At 48.0% G+C, this 13,840-nt stretch overlaps 4 protein-coding genes across 4 annotated transcripts; 1 reads left to right on the forward strand and 3 right to left on the reverse strand.

The window, feature by feature from the left end:
- Positions 1 to 14: 14 nt before the first annotated feature.
- L228DRAFT_241921 (hypothetical protein) lies at positions 15 to 1,323 on the reverse strand (the record flags this gene model as incomplete). The annotated part of the gene is made up of 3 exons (XM_018331370.1): positions 15 to 43; positions 101 to 352; positions 519 to 1,323. 3 exons carry the CDS (start codon positions 1,321 to 1,323, stop codon positions 15 to 17), a joined length of 1,086 nt encoding a protein of 361 aa, XP_018184816.1.
- A 1,845-nt stretch (positions 1,324 to 3,168) lies between these two features.
- Positions 3,169 to 3,967, forward strand: L228DRAFT_241922 (hypothetical protein; the record flags this gene model as incomplete). Its single annotated transcript, XM_018331371.1, has 2 exons — positions 3,169 to 3,567; positions 3,626 to 3,967. The coding sequence occupies 2 exons, from the start codon at positions 3,169 to 3,171 to the stop codon at positions 3,965 to 3,967; spliced, it is 741 nt and encodes a 246-aa protein (XP_018184817.1).
- Positions 3,968 to 4,517: 550 nt separating this feature from the next.
- L228DRAFT_286111 (hypothetical protein) lies at positions 4,518 to 6,673 on the reverse strand (the record flags this gene model as incomplete). The annotated part of the gene is made up of 1 exon (XM_018336417.1): positions 4,518 to 6,673. The coding sequence occupies exon 1, from the start codon at positions 6,522 to 6,524 to the stop codon at positions 4,518 to 4,520; it is 2,007 nt and encodes a 668-aa protein (XP_018184818.1). The 5' UTR covers positions 6,525 to 6,673.
- A 3,687-nt stretch (positions 6,674 to 10,360) lies between these two features.
- L228DRAFT_49645 (hypothetical protein) lies at positions 10,361 to 13,444 on the reverse strand. Its single transcript, XM_018336643.1, has 2 exons — positions 13,069 to 13,444; positions 10,361 to 13,014 (listed from the first exon to the last, which is right to left on the reverse strand). The coding sequence occupies exons 1-2, from the start codon at positions 13,139 to 13,141 to the stop codon at positions 10,766 to 10,768; spliced, it is 2,322 nt and encodes a 773-aa protein (XP_018184819.1). The 5' UTR covers positions 13,142 to 13,444; the 3' UTR covers positions 10,361 to 10,765.
- Positions 13,445 to 13,840: the final 396 nt, after the last annotated feature.

A 13,840-nucleotide genomic window follows, 5' to 3' on the forward strand; every position in this document is an offset into this window, starting at 1 on the left:
CGATGCAAGATAGTCTAAGAGTCGAAAAACCCTTTGCGGAAGCCTAGTTGAGACATGCGTCAGAAGATGATCATTTTGAATGCATATCGTTCTTGCTTACCTCCGGGATATAGTGCTGTAGCGTACATGACCAGGGTGATGGGCAAAAGCTTATTCATGAGACCGGACTTATGTTCTTCTGCAGGATCGGGAACCAGCTTGGCTCTTTCCCAGGCAGAGGTAATTTGCCTAGCGCGAGCGTCCCATCCTGGCCCAAGGTTGTGACTCCGAATACCAAGGCAGGTTCCAAATTCACGAAAAGCAAGACGGTATCTGGTTGGCACTTCAAAATAGTCTTGCTCAAAGAGGTCATCTGCATTTGGGGTTATGTCAGTATGCGCACAAAATTTCGAGGCAGACAAACGGCAAATGCACGACGGAAAGATGCATGTCGAGATATCTGAATCGAAGGAGACGGGAACACACATCAAATGAAACAAATGATGGCATCAGACAATCAACTCGAACAGTCTACTTACCCAAGTCTTCTACTGCCCGGTCAGCGAGTCCCGTCGCCCACGTTTGCTCTCCTTTGAACCAATGTGCGGTCCACAGCGTCATACCCAGATCTAACGGATCGTCACTGCTGTAGCCCTTCCATTTGGTATCGACAATCCGTTTGTACTCCCCAATTTCCTTCTCTAGGATATTCGATGCGGCCACCTGCCGCAGTAACGAAAAGACAACAAATCCATCCATGGGATCGAGATTCCCTTCGCTGCGGACCAGGGGATGGGAAAGATCCATGCTCATTTTCCACACCATGCGTGGTCTCCCGCCAGAACCGTGCGGGGCTGGGTACACAAAACGGGGATGAATAGTCTCGGCCAACGAAACAGCCTGCTCGTTGTACCACGGATCTCCCGAAGCCAGGGTCATCCGGCTTAGGGCAAACATCCACATTGTGAGGTAGTGATGGTATTGGCCGTCACCGTCAGGTCCTGACTCGTCCTCTTTGCCAATACGTAAGCCTCCTCTTAAAGGCCACTCCTCGGATGCACCGGGCAAACGAGCCGACCCGTCGCGTGTGAAACCTAGAATTGAATGCACCTTATGGATTAGCTGCCGAGCCAGCGACAGGTATCGCTCATCGTTTTTCGTTTTGTACAGGGTCAGAAGATTAACGACGCCAAAGCTGTCTGTCCAAAGGTAGCGGCCTTTGTGGCCTTCGGACATGGGAGGTGGGGTCCATGAGGAAGCGTCTGCATTGGATAGAGACCTTATTGACCCGTAGACATGCTCCATGGCGGTCAAAAACGCTGGAGGCGGAGTCTCACCGGCCATTGTGGAGTAGGTAGCATAGAAGTGAATCAGCGGAGTTTGATGCTTCGGCGAGAGAACTCGAGGTTTCAGTAATGACGGTTTGAGCTTCAACTTCTTCAATTTGACGATTGGGATCATCCGGGAGACTTTGCCCGGTCAGTACAGTTTCACGTTTATCACGAAAAATGGTCCCAGATCAAATTCAAGCGATGGTGATACTCAATCGATTGCAGCGAAAGGCAGAACCAGTCTCAAAGACGAGCAACAGGGTGACTGCTCAATGCGGAGAATGATTGCGGGTGACATCACAAAAACATGGCCCAAGTGGGAATAGTCCCATTGAAGCAGTTTGTATCAAAATAAACTGTATGAAGATAATCCCACGAGAATCTTATCAGAGACAAAGATCTTCATCAACGTGTTTTTCATTTCAGATCGTCCCGACTGAGACTGAGAAGGGCCAGCACAGCTCATCTCAGCTCATCTTTCTACATCATCATTCCTGAGGTGAGGCACCAGTGCGACCCTCCAATGGGAGATCTGCAGCGGGACAATCGAGGGTATCGGTACCTGCTTACGCGGGGTGCAGCTCCCATGAATCCACAGTCACATAGGGTACCCAATAAAATGGCGCAAGCCTCAATAGCGAAAAAGGGGTGTATTCTGGACGCCGAAAATGCTACGGTAAGTTCAGGTACCTGTATTGCTACTTCAGGACGAGCATGCGTTTTGGTGATGGCACATGTAACGTTGATTGAACATCATTTGCTCATCCCTTGAAGTAATGCAGCTGCAAGGACACGCAAGCGTGACGAAAAAGCAACACAAAAGAGATCAAACCATCATTGCGGAGACATCACTGTATCCCGATTTCAATTCAGCTGTCCTCTGCTGTACGTCAAGTTGGGCCTCCCTCTCGTTTTCCTGCACCGCCACAAGAGCACTTTGCTTAGGCTTTCAAAAATAGTACGTTAGAGGATGATGGCTCTCCTCGGAAGTATGGATTAAAAAGGCTAGACGGCGAAAATACGAGAACTTTTTGGCTTCTTTCAAAGGTCTCCGAGGGAACTGAGGGTCACCCGAGCTCCACAAGTGGACGGGCCGTGCATTTAGTGCTGGTTCACTAAGGGAGCAGGTCGTTGCTTTAACCGGCTGTCATTCCTTACTGGGTACGCGAAACTGCGCGAATGACGGCAAGTTTCTTGGCCAGTGGGGAGAAAGCAAAGAACTTCTGAGCCCGACTCATGATGGCTAATGTTACCGTTCGTCGCCAACGCAGGGACCCGACTATTCTGAGCCTTTGTACCGAGGAACCGATGAGCAGCCTCAACAAATAATTGACTTATGCGACTTTTGTTGTTCCTTTTCCCCCTTTACGAAGTGCGATGAAACGATAAACTGATCATCAAATCATGATACCCAAATCCTTCCTGCTCCCGCCGCCGCTAAGGACGGTTCCTCTTGTTTCTCCACCCTAAACAAGGGTGACACGAGCTGACTAGCAAAGATGCTCGATGCTCACTGTCCAGTGAGAGCTACTGTGGTCAATAATTCCAACAAAAAAACCCATGCGACCCTGACCAGCTACCCTCGGACCCACGTCTGAAGCCTTTCCAAAGCTGGTCGCGTCGCTACTTTATTAGCACTAGCATCTAGCATCTCGCATTGCTCGTATTGTCTCTCCACCGACTTATGTCACTGGAACAGTTACTGGTGCATTATTGCAAGCATGACTGGCCTCAACCGTCGAGGGCTTTCTAGATATAAAGCGTCAATGCCTCCCTAGAAAACAACTTCTTCCCCACCGCCATCAAAGCTTCCTCACCAGAACAGAGATCATCTGCTAGACAAACAGACATCACGAAGATGAAGTTCTCCGCCGCATTCATCCTCGCTGCCCTCCCGGCTCTCATCGCCGCGGACAGGGACCATCACAAATCAGAAGCTCCCCCTGCCTGCGGAACCGTGATTTCGACCGTCACTTACACCTACTACCCCACTGGCACCGGGTCGCCCTCGAGTTCTTCTGCTTCTGTTTCCTCCTCTTCCGCCTCTTCGAGCAGCGCGCCTCAGCCGACTCCCAATTACTTTGGCATCATCTCTGCGCGCTCCGCCTCGCCCGTCCACCTTCAGGAAGTGAACGCTGCCGGCGGTCGTTTCTGGATTGGTAGAGAGACTGCCTCTTACTGCCCTCTGCCTGCGGCCCAATGCCCCAACAACACTGACGAGACTGTCTTTGCGTACGAGAGCGGTTACGCTTCTCTGGTATGTTCCCATTCCGGTAACGATCGTTCTAACGGAACCTAATCTTTTCACCTTTTAGGACGTCGAGGTTCCTGGTGGCCAGCAAATCTACGTCGCTCCCGAGGGCTACCTTGGCTTCACTGCTCCTCACTCTGCTTACATCCCGCCCGGATCCTCCACTGACGACTTCAATTACACTCCCGGCTCTTCATTTGGCTACTTTGGAACCACCGCCTTGGGCGCCACTGGCTTCCTTGCTTGCCCTAACGCGAATGGCACTTTCCCTTACCAGGTCTTTGCCAACATTAACGGCCTCAGCGACTCCAACGTCCCGAGCGGCAAGGTCAGTGACTGTCTCGGCTTTGACGCTCTCGCGCCTGCATACACCGGCCCCAACCCCCCCGTCTGGGAATACACTTAAATGATTACGACGATGTCAATCTTGATGCTGTTACGAGGATGTTAGTTATGAGATATGGGAGAGGATAGAGAGAAAGATAGAATGTTTGTTTGCAGCCGGGAAAAAATTGTCGCAGAGTTTTTGACCATTTTATGGCAGCGCATCTATCTGCATTTGCATTTCATATTCTACGCAGCAGCGATGAAAGCACCTCTTGTGTCTTCATTAATTTATCTTATTAATATTTAATCATATCTTTTATTGCCCAATTCCACATTTCTTCGAATCCAGAGAAGATTCACGTGCCGAATCGTTCTTCCTTTGTCCGTTTTCGCCCCTCTTCATACGCTAACCAACCCTAGAATGGCGCTTGATTTGATCATTCATCCAAATTCTTTATCCTCACTCTCAAAGGGCACAATATTGCGATACAATGAACAATTCAATTACTAAACAGACAGCAAAATCTATTATACTTCAAGACCTATTTCGTTCCCAAGCAATGTCAAACAAGAGAATTAGCAAGAATAAAATGTCAAAAAGATCAACAACATGACCGATACTAACACTGCTAACGATCACCCTTGAGCTCCAGGTCTCTACTAATCTTCTCCATATCCGCCACAGGCTGAGCTGTACTTCGCTGCGGGCGAGGATGCTTGAGCTTCGCCGGCGCGAGGTCGTTGGTAGCAAGATACAGTGGCGCGGGTGAGGAACGTCCTGGGTTTCCTGAGCTAGGTTGTCCCTGTGGAGCGGGTCGTGCCATGGAGCGTCGGGGACGATCGTTATGATCACCACGAAGGGCACGATTCCGACGACGCTGACGCTGACGGCGATGGTTCTTGGAAGATGCACGGGACTGCGCTTTGGGTTTCTGAAGGGAATGCCCATGTACAGCGTCATCTGTAGCTTGCATTTGCTCAAGTTCAGCGACTGCAGCGGTAGTTCGGTCTACAATACCTGTCAGGACGGCGAGTGCGTCTTGAAGCTCTTGCTCATTCTTGTTGTCAGCCGAGGCGTTCACTTGGTTTTCGTCCTCCGCTTCTTCATCATCTAGGCCTCGCAGGTACTTTGCGACTGTCTCTTCCAAGCTCGGAAGATCATCGTCTACTTGCTGATCGACGTCAATCTCATCGTCGGATCCATATTCAGAAGTCACAGAAGATGCAGCGTACCTGATTCTCAACGCGTTGCCGTGGGACGCGGGTCGGTATCCAGGAAAAGGTGAATCATAGCGAACTCCTTCGTGGAAGTAGGTGCACTCCTGGAGATTATCATTCGGAATGAGAGGAGCATTGGGCCGAAATTTCCACAGGCTTAGTTCAGCGGCGTTAAGGTTTCCCCAGCTTGCTTCAGAGTCGGTGACGGGCACTGAGGACGTGCGGAATGATGTGGGAGATACGGAAAAGGCATATGCTCTGGGACGGGTGGCGGCAGGGTGTGTAATAGCATGATGGGTAAGTGGGAGAGATGAATAGCTGGGAAGACACTCGATGGATCGAGTCTCCGAACCTTCTTCTTCCTCTTCGTCATACTCATCTAGGTCAAAGTAACCAGGCGTATATCTAAGTTTGGCCATTGCTTCCCAATCAGCGTCTGTCATGAGATCCTCTATTTCTCTTCGAGTCTCTCTGATACGCGCGGTCTGAAGGTCCAATCGTTCTCTGATGTATTTGTACCTCTCGTCTGAGTCTGCATCGCTGGGAACTGGCATGGGAGTCGAGGTTGCGGTAGAATACGCCGGCGGCGAGTGAAAGTGAGGCAGATAGGACAGTTGCGAGGCTGGACTCTCATTGTTGATCTGGTATTTATGTCTTGAAACCTCAGACTCATTTTCGCTTTCCTCAGTAGCACTGCTAAGCATGCTCGGAGTATCGAATCGTCTGGCAAGTGACTTCGCCAACTCGATCCATTCTTCGAGTTGCTGGATTGCATTAGAAGATGGTCTATTAGGCACTGGACTCTTGGGAAGCGGACGGAACTCGAACCGGCCATTGAGACAAGGGTTAAGAATACAGTCGAGGTCACTACCGTCATCCTCGATTGCGGAATTGAACTGTTCCATGTTAGATCGCTGCTCGAGCAGATTGTCCACCCAGGCGTACCTTTCCGTGAGATCAAAAGAATCATTGTAACATGTGATAGGCTTGTAGGCTTCAATATCTGCGGAACATGGGGAAATGCTGGGAATAAAGAAGTTGTCGTCGGACTCGTCATTGACAAGCTTGTCAACAAAGGCTTGCATGTCTTTGTCCTGGTCAATTTCTTTTGTTTCGTTTGCCGGATTACCTTTTACTTCATTTGCGTTGATCAAAGGCTGCACATGTCGAAGAAACTTCTCAAAAGTGGGATATCTGCGTTGGTAAGGAGCCAACACGCAAGATCTCAAGATCGGGCTGCCCCAAACAAGGCTCTTCTTGATGGCAATAATATCATTAGTGTTAGAGCGCATAAGGGAGATTAGCTTCGAAGCATCATTGGCTTGGCCATTGCAGGGTTGAGGCAAAATGCTGGAAACTGTGCTGTTAGCGGGACCATGGTAACCAGGGACAGTGGGGTGCAGAGCAGAAGGATACATTTTTTCTGTGGTTTTTGTGTATTGGAGGATCGGAACTTGTCTGTGGATTACGATAAAATCGGTGTTGGGCTGAGTTGGGTTGTTCTGTTGTGGTTTGTTTGGAAATAGTACGTGTACGCAGTGAGCTTGATAAATACTAGAAGCGTGGTAAATGAGAATCAAAAGTAAACATCTGCACCTGGAATTTGGATGAATTTATAGTGATTTTGCTGCATGCAAGGCTGAACAACTGAGAAACACGGATGGTGGCTCTGAAGTTGTTCGCTAAAATTGTACAGAAATGAACATGATACAGGACATGTAAATGGGAAGTTGTGAACGAATATAAATGTTGTTGAACAAGACTAATTGTACTCCACATTGTTTGTCTTGATAACAATGAAAGTCTGCGGAAGAAATAAAAGAAACAAAGAAGGAAGAGAATACTCTGAGTTCATTATTGTCTGGCAACCAAGAACAAAGAAAACGAAGAAACCAACCAGTCAACTTGAAATTTCCTTTTCCAATATGCCATTTTGAATTTCAGAAATGATTTTATATGCAGCGATAGAATGCAGTGACCCCACAGAGAATCATTGGACTGTCGGCCTTTTCAACCGCTAAATTCTATAGCTGCTTCGAACTGACACTCCATTCGTGGTCCATCAACTCAATGGCTTATTCAAAATGGTTATCATGTCCCGTCAAGATTGACCCTTGATGAAGCGCCAAATAGCAGGTCTGAATGCAACCATACCAGAGGACATTCGTGGCTCATTTTAATTAAAATCTGTTAGGGTGGGATCCCTGTAAATCTGGGGAAACTCATGTAAAGACCTGAATAACGTCTCAACAAAGTACAAGCACCCCCATGATCTCATCGCGGAGTTCTCGAGGTAGGAAGACCTGTTGCTGCAATCTCTCTGTTTTCCATGTGGAAGACCAGCCATCTTATGATCATCCACAGATAATTTCGGCCTGTTATACTTCCATATTTTAGTTTGTAATTGAATATCTGTGCGTATTGGGACATGAAAATGTTATTGCTGGTTTCAAATTTGTTCACTGCGCATATGTCTGCGCAATTGATGATGCATGGACGTCAATCAGCCGCCACACCTGTGCCATCTATTTTCTCGGTTGTATGAAGACCAATGGTCGAAACTCAACGGCAGGCATGCTGCTGAAATAATGGTGCTAGAAGTTCCAACACACGGACCGATTTTTCCATCGTGAGCCAGAGCTTGGTTGGATGATCAGCGAAATTCTCAGCTGATATCCACTCCCAAGAGTCCCAACCATTCTTTTGTAAGGACTCTTGCCAGACCTGACACCTAATTTGCTGGATACCACTTGGCCATCCTTTGTCGATTGTAATAGGTGATAGCAATTTTGTTGTTATTGTGATTGACCAAGAGCACAGGCTGCTGGTTGTCAAATTGTCCCAGTCTGATACTGTGCAACAGGAGTTTGAATCAAGCAGGCAGTTGTCCCATAGCTTGATAATATTCAGTAGTCAAAGTTTGATTGGCTTGACGGCGATCGGGAAACGTAGTATTCGAAAGTGTTGATCAACTCCTTGAGTTCTTGAACATGCACATATCCTCGTGAGGTTGCTAGTGTTTCGTCTGCAGAATTGTAGTTGACAGGCTGGCTTTGATTGATTGTAGCCTTGAGATTAACCATATCTTGATGCTTTGATGGGTGATCGGCAAAATACTCCCCCGATGCCCGCTCCCAGTTGTACGCCGTGGGAGTCTGATTTCAAGCAGCGGGTGTGCCTAATGTCAACCAGCCTTGGAAGAGAACTTCTCAACCACGTATTGAACTTAGCAATGAAGATTGATTTATCAACAAAGCTCCATACCTTAGAAAGACAAAGCCCAGTATCCTGTGGATGTAGCGTGTTCCCCTTCTGCACAAAATAATATGTGAGAGTTTGGAGCTTTTAATGCAGCTTTTCTCCATCTGATGGCCCTAAGCCACCCAAGAGCAACGTGTTGATTCCAGTTGCCCAGCAAAAGAAGCAACTTCTCATTTGTTGTTCGTTCGTATAAGCTAGCTGCCAGCCACCCATCCCAACGCCCAAGAAAAGCAACTGCAGCTTTGTACACACAAGCTAAGCATCTATCACCGATTCACCAGTTAGGATGATCCGTACAAAGCTGGGTATATCACTCACGGGGCATGCAACGACCAGTCCGGTAGTCCAAATGCAATTGGCACACGCCCAACCACGTACGCCAGATTTGATCCGACAGCCCACAAAAACAGGGCGGCTGCGGTCAGCCCCACAGCACGCCACACACAGAGGGGAGCAGACCGCGCACGAGACTACATACACGTTAGCTGCATACACACACATAGTCAGGAGCGTAAGACTCACCTGGACCAAGAGAGCTTGCATGTAGCTCGGCCGGCCACCCCCAATCTGCTCTGGCCGTACAGAAAGGGGGAGGAAAGGCGCGGTTTGCGGAGGCGACCACTCAAGCTCGGGCGCACCGGAGCAAAAGAAGCACGCACCGTGCCAAAGATTCCGTAATCGTACAATAGATGATGAAAATAATAAAAAAAGAAGGTTACATTCAGAAGAAAGAGAGAGTGTGTAGGTTTTAGTAAGGTCCAGCCATCGAAAAGCAAGACATGAATCTGCAGGCATTCCGGGGACAAAAAGGATTTCTTTTGACTTTTCGAGTCTTGTCGACAACTCGGCGGGATAAGTTCAATAGTCTTATCCCAGTCATTGAAGATGAGGCGTTTCGGTTCTTCGTCTTCCAGATTTCTTAAATCCGACAATTAATGGACTAAATTGTATCTTATAAGAAATTTCGGTGTTAAGCAGAACTGGCTTCACTCATCTTCTTCTTGTTTTTAGTTCGAGTAACGAGAAAATAAATCCCAATTATTAGCCTTTTCGCTTCCACTCAGGTTACAAGGAAGGGACAATAACTTTCTCTTCGAAGCAAACAAATTCAAAGAGCTCTTTCCTTAATGTTTTGTTTTCCTCTTTCTGTTGCAATGTAAGAGGGGACGATCCTTTCCAGCTTGGACGGCTGGGAGAAAATGTTAAAGTCTTAAAGAGAAAGATTACTGGCCAAGCCTAGACATGCGACCTGCCGAATAGTGTGGATTGAAGCAGAGAAGGGAATATGCGTAAGCTCCTAAGTACATCTGATTCGATGTCGTTTAAGGACAGTAATTGACTTTGAAGCTTGTCGTTTAGAATCAATCACGATTGGTGGAATATCTCAACAACCAGACGTTTGAACATCTGTATAGATGCTTGGGTAGTGGCAGAGTAGTTAGCAACATGACAGCGATAGTAGTTGTGGTCTCGGCCCAGACCGCGACGTCATCTTGTGACAAGATGTCAAGAGCTTGAAAATACTGAGAGGGGGGAATTTTTTCAGAGCCATCCTGTTTATACCCACTCATCTCCCACTCGAATTTCTTATGAATGAATTGTGTTTGTACCAAGTACTTCAGAAGTTCAGATGGTCAGGCAAGCTGACCATACGCCAACGCCAACAGCACTACCATACAAAGTCTTGCCATTCTTCTGTATTCCAGTTTTGATCATGACAGGCGAAGAAGACACCTTAAAGACGCATTTATACATCGTTGATTGTGTTGAAAAATAAATACAGCAATAAACGGCAGGATATGGAAATTGCCAGAGCCAAATTGGGGTTTGATGTCTCGCAAGACGAGAGCACATCACGGCTATAGATCCTAGAGGGATATCGGATATCAAATATCGCGGGGGCTTACAGAGCATAGATAAAGAGCAAGTGGAATTTATATAGACGTTTGGAGGCAATGAATTGTCATTTAGAGAATAAGTTAATTTGCATATTGCCGTGCTGGATAGCCTCAGAAGCATACGTACTTGAAATATTCCTTGGATAAGTGTGAATCAGAGCTAGGAAAATGAAATGATAACAGTTATTCACCCGAGAACGGGGTAGGCATCTCCTAATTCCCCAAATTCGGCGCAGATTTGCCTCCTGTGAATATTTGTGGGTGCAGGGTTCGCCATATTTTAAAGAAAATGAGGATCAAACAAAGGCAAAGCGTATTAGCGCCGCTTGAGGAAGCCCCAGGCAGCTGCAAGTCATAAACAAGATCTTGGACAATTTCCCAGAAATAGGTCGTGAAAATCGTCCAGCCAAGTTGAGCATCTAAACCAGTTGATTAACCTAAATCCACCTAATGTGCACGGTGAGCCATACTTAGCGAGTTAACTGGCGCCCCTTTGCCCATCAACGGTAACGTCGTCCATAACCATCACTACCAAGACGACGTTCAGCATCCTCATAGAGGTTATACCTTGCATCATGTCCAAACAAGCGATAGCGAGGATCCCTTCCAATCCTTTGCGGTGGCGCTCCCCAGTCCTCGCCAAAGAAACTGCTTGCGCCATTCGGACTCCTGTCAATACACCACTCGGGCACTCGAGCAAAGCTTCCAAACTTGCCCGCCTGTACCTCTGGTGGCTGAGAAACGTAGCCCTGAAGCGTACCGAGAGCGGCGTTGAAGAGTTTTTCCATCCCAGTTTTACCAGTGCTAAGCGCTCTTTGTTCAATTCTCTGCGGTTGCTCTTCTCCCAAGGTCACTGAGGAAGCAGCAGATTTTGAAGACGGACGGCCAGATCCGACAGCCCCAAATGCAGAGCCCTTCTTAGTTGTAAACGCTTGACCTTCCCTGGAACTGTTCTCATGGTTTAGACCTTGGCTTTGCTGCTTATATTGCCCTCGAAGGAGCTCATCACTTTCCCCGGCCAGGTTGAGGCCGCTGCGTACTTCACTAGGAAACCGATTGTCTTGATGGAACCAATCATCTACCCGCTGAAGACGTTCAAGGTTTCCCGCATTAAGCTCTTCCTCTCTAAGAACAGGCTGCTTGAGATAAACCGCAAAAGGGTTAGACTCGTTGACGTGCTCTCCAAAAACTACCTGATTATGAATAGTTTGGTTGATACCGAACGGGTTTTCAGTGTGGATATCAGCGAGCCTGTCCTTCCAAGGCAATGGCTCGCTGGAACCAATAGGACCGCAACTTCCACGCGCGCTGGCGATGTCATTCTGAGGAGTAGCTGTGGTTTGAACGGGCTCGGCAAGAGATAATGCCTCGATGCCGATATCATCCGCTGAAGGTTCTTTGAGTGGGTCATACAAAACGGTTCGAGCAGAGGCACTTCCACGAGCCCTGCCAGACTCCGCAATGATTTTAAGGGTCCTGAGAAGTTTTTCTCGCTTCTCGGACGAGGATTCGGTCTCTGCATGTCGAGCACGCTCGGCGAGGGCCATCGTCGGAGTATATGGCTCAATTGTAGAATCTTCGGTCTTAGGACCATGGTTTCCAAAGCCAGGAGGTGGCTGGACAGTAGAAATATCGAGGCCGATTCCCATTGTAGTGTCCCATGAGCCCCCTCCCTGAACTGTTGACGTATTTTGAAAGCTGTTCGATGCCACACCCATCTCAAGGCTGGCTGCGTAAGGGGACTGACCAATGAAAGGATCATCAGCCATTTGATTGAAGAAAGGCAGAGCGGGTTGAAAACCGTGCTGCTGGTTCCTAGTATAGCCATAACGAGTAGCCACTGGAAATCCTCCGCTGGAAAATGAATAGGCTTGCACCTGAGACGGGCTCTGGAAAGAGTTTGGCATGGCAGCCCCTCCGAAGCCACCAGCCGCAGAGACTCCCCGGCTCGCCTTGAATATGGACGGCGAACCTTGATAATTTGAAGCGACGTTATCAGGAACGAATTGAGATGTAGGATTGTTCTGAGAGGAGGAATACTGAGTTAGCATGCCTGCATTGTGAGACGTGTTGCTCGGAACAGAACCCTGGTAGCCAAGTGCCAGATTCCCTCTAGCTACAGCTTCTTGTACAGAAGTTGGTTTTCTCATGAAGGGGACAGTATCGGTGATAGTCTCTGTACCCGAGCTCTGAACCATGCTTGAAAGCTTTGAAGAAGAACGTTCAGGAGATGGAGCGAGAGTGGAAGTGGTAGAGTTTGAGGTTGATGGGCGTTGCACACCTTCCAACCCATCAAGGTTGAGAGGCTTCCAGGCTCTGGTCCGACTTCTAGAGCTTGGCTTAAACTTGGTAAGGGAATTGAGAGGAATTGAGCCAAGCGGAGAAACCTCGGGATTTTTGGAAGCCATTCTTGCTTGTCTGGCTCTTGCAGCAGAGAGTTCAGCCGCGCGGGCTCTGGCTGCAAACGAAGTATTGGAAGCCGAAGGGCTTGTGTGAGGATCAGCGGTAGGCTGGTGTATAGATGCTTGAATTGCTGAAAGGAAAGCTTCTGTCTGCACCTGGTAGGATGGAATCCTACCAGCGGGAAGCGGGTCTTCGTTTTCGGGCTTCCGAGACTGCTCGGGAGAGGAGGCCTGGTGTGTGGTGTTATGGGAGTAGTTGCTGTTGATGGGAAGCCTCATTGGCGTCCCAATGGGTGCACGCCCCGCATTCATGTTTGATGCTGTTACCGGGGCTGGACGTCGCCCGCCTGTCATTGTGTATCAGCTTTAGTCTCGAGAATGTACTTTGAACAATCACTCACGGCGACGACGAGGACGAGTATTGCCCGCCAGTTTGGGGTCCCAACCATGTGCAAAAAAATTAAAATTGCTCATCGAACAATTTAGAGCGAGGTCCAAAGGACATGAGTTTCGATCAGATTCACATGGATTCTGATTAGAGGATTCAGAAGCGCTGACTGCTTGGCGTGCATGAGGAGGAAGCTTTTTCGTGATTCTGGCTTATTGAAAACGAACAGAACACCAACCACGAAGACACTAGCATAAGATAAAATTCTTTAAGAGCATTCTGTAATTTCGAACATCGAAGCGTTTTTTAAAGGACAAGAAATGCAATGTTGCCAGGCTTCTTTCAAGGTAATATGAAGCTCGAGCCGGTTCGATCAAAGGGGAGAATTGATGTCACCTATCGATTATGAGTTGCTATCATGCATCATTGTAAGCCAGAAACCTGTTGTAAGTAACAGAATCAGTATGTCGCTGCTTTAGCTCAGCCTAGAGCGCTGCCAAACAGGGCGCACATGACTGCTTGGCTGGGAAAGACCACGGCAAATGTTACTTCCGCAACTGGAATATCGCTCTTAGGATCCAGAAACAAAGGAATTTCTGATTATGATACGAGAAAAGTCTAAAGGTATTGAGCTCTAGATCAGCGGCATTACAGTATCTAATTTCTTCAAAATAACAAACGGATGAGCGCCGCGGACTCTGAATATGCTCATACTACTCATACGTCTCCAGCTTGAACGCACGGGATTGCAGAGGAAATACAGGAATCATTTTGTCAAGACAAGG

The sequence above is a fragment of the Xylona heveae genome, assembly GCF_001619985.1.
Source record: "Xylona heveae TC161 unplaced genomic scaffold L228scaffold_14, whole genome shotgun sequence".
Lineage (NCBI taxonomy): Eukaryota > Fungi > Ascomycota > Xylonomycetes > Xylonales > Xylonaceae > Xylona > Xylona heveae.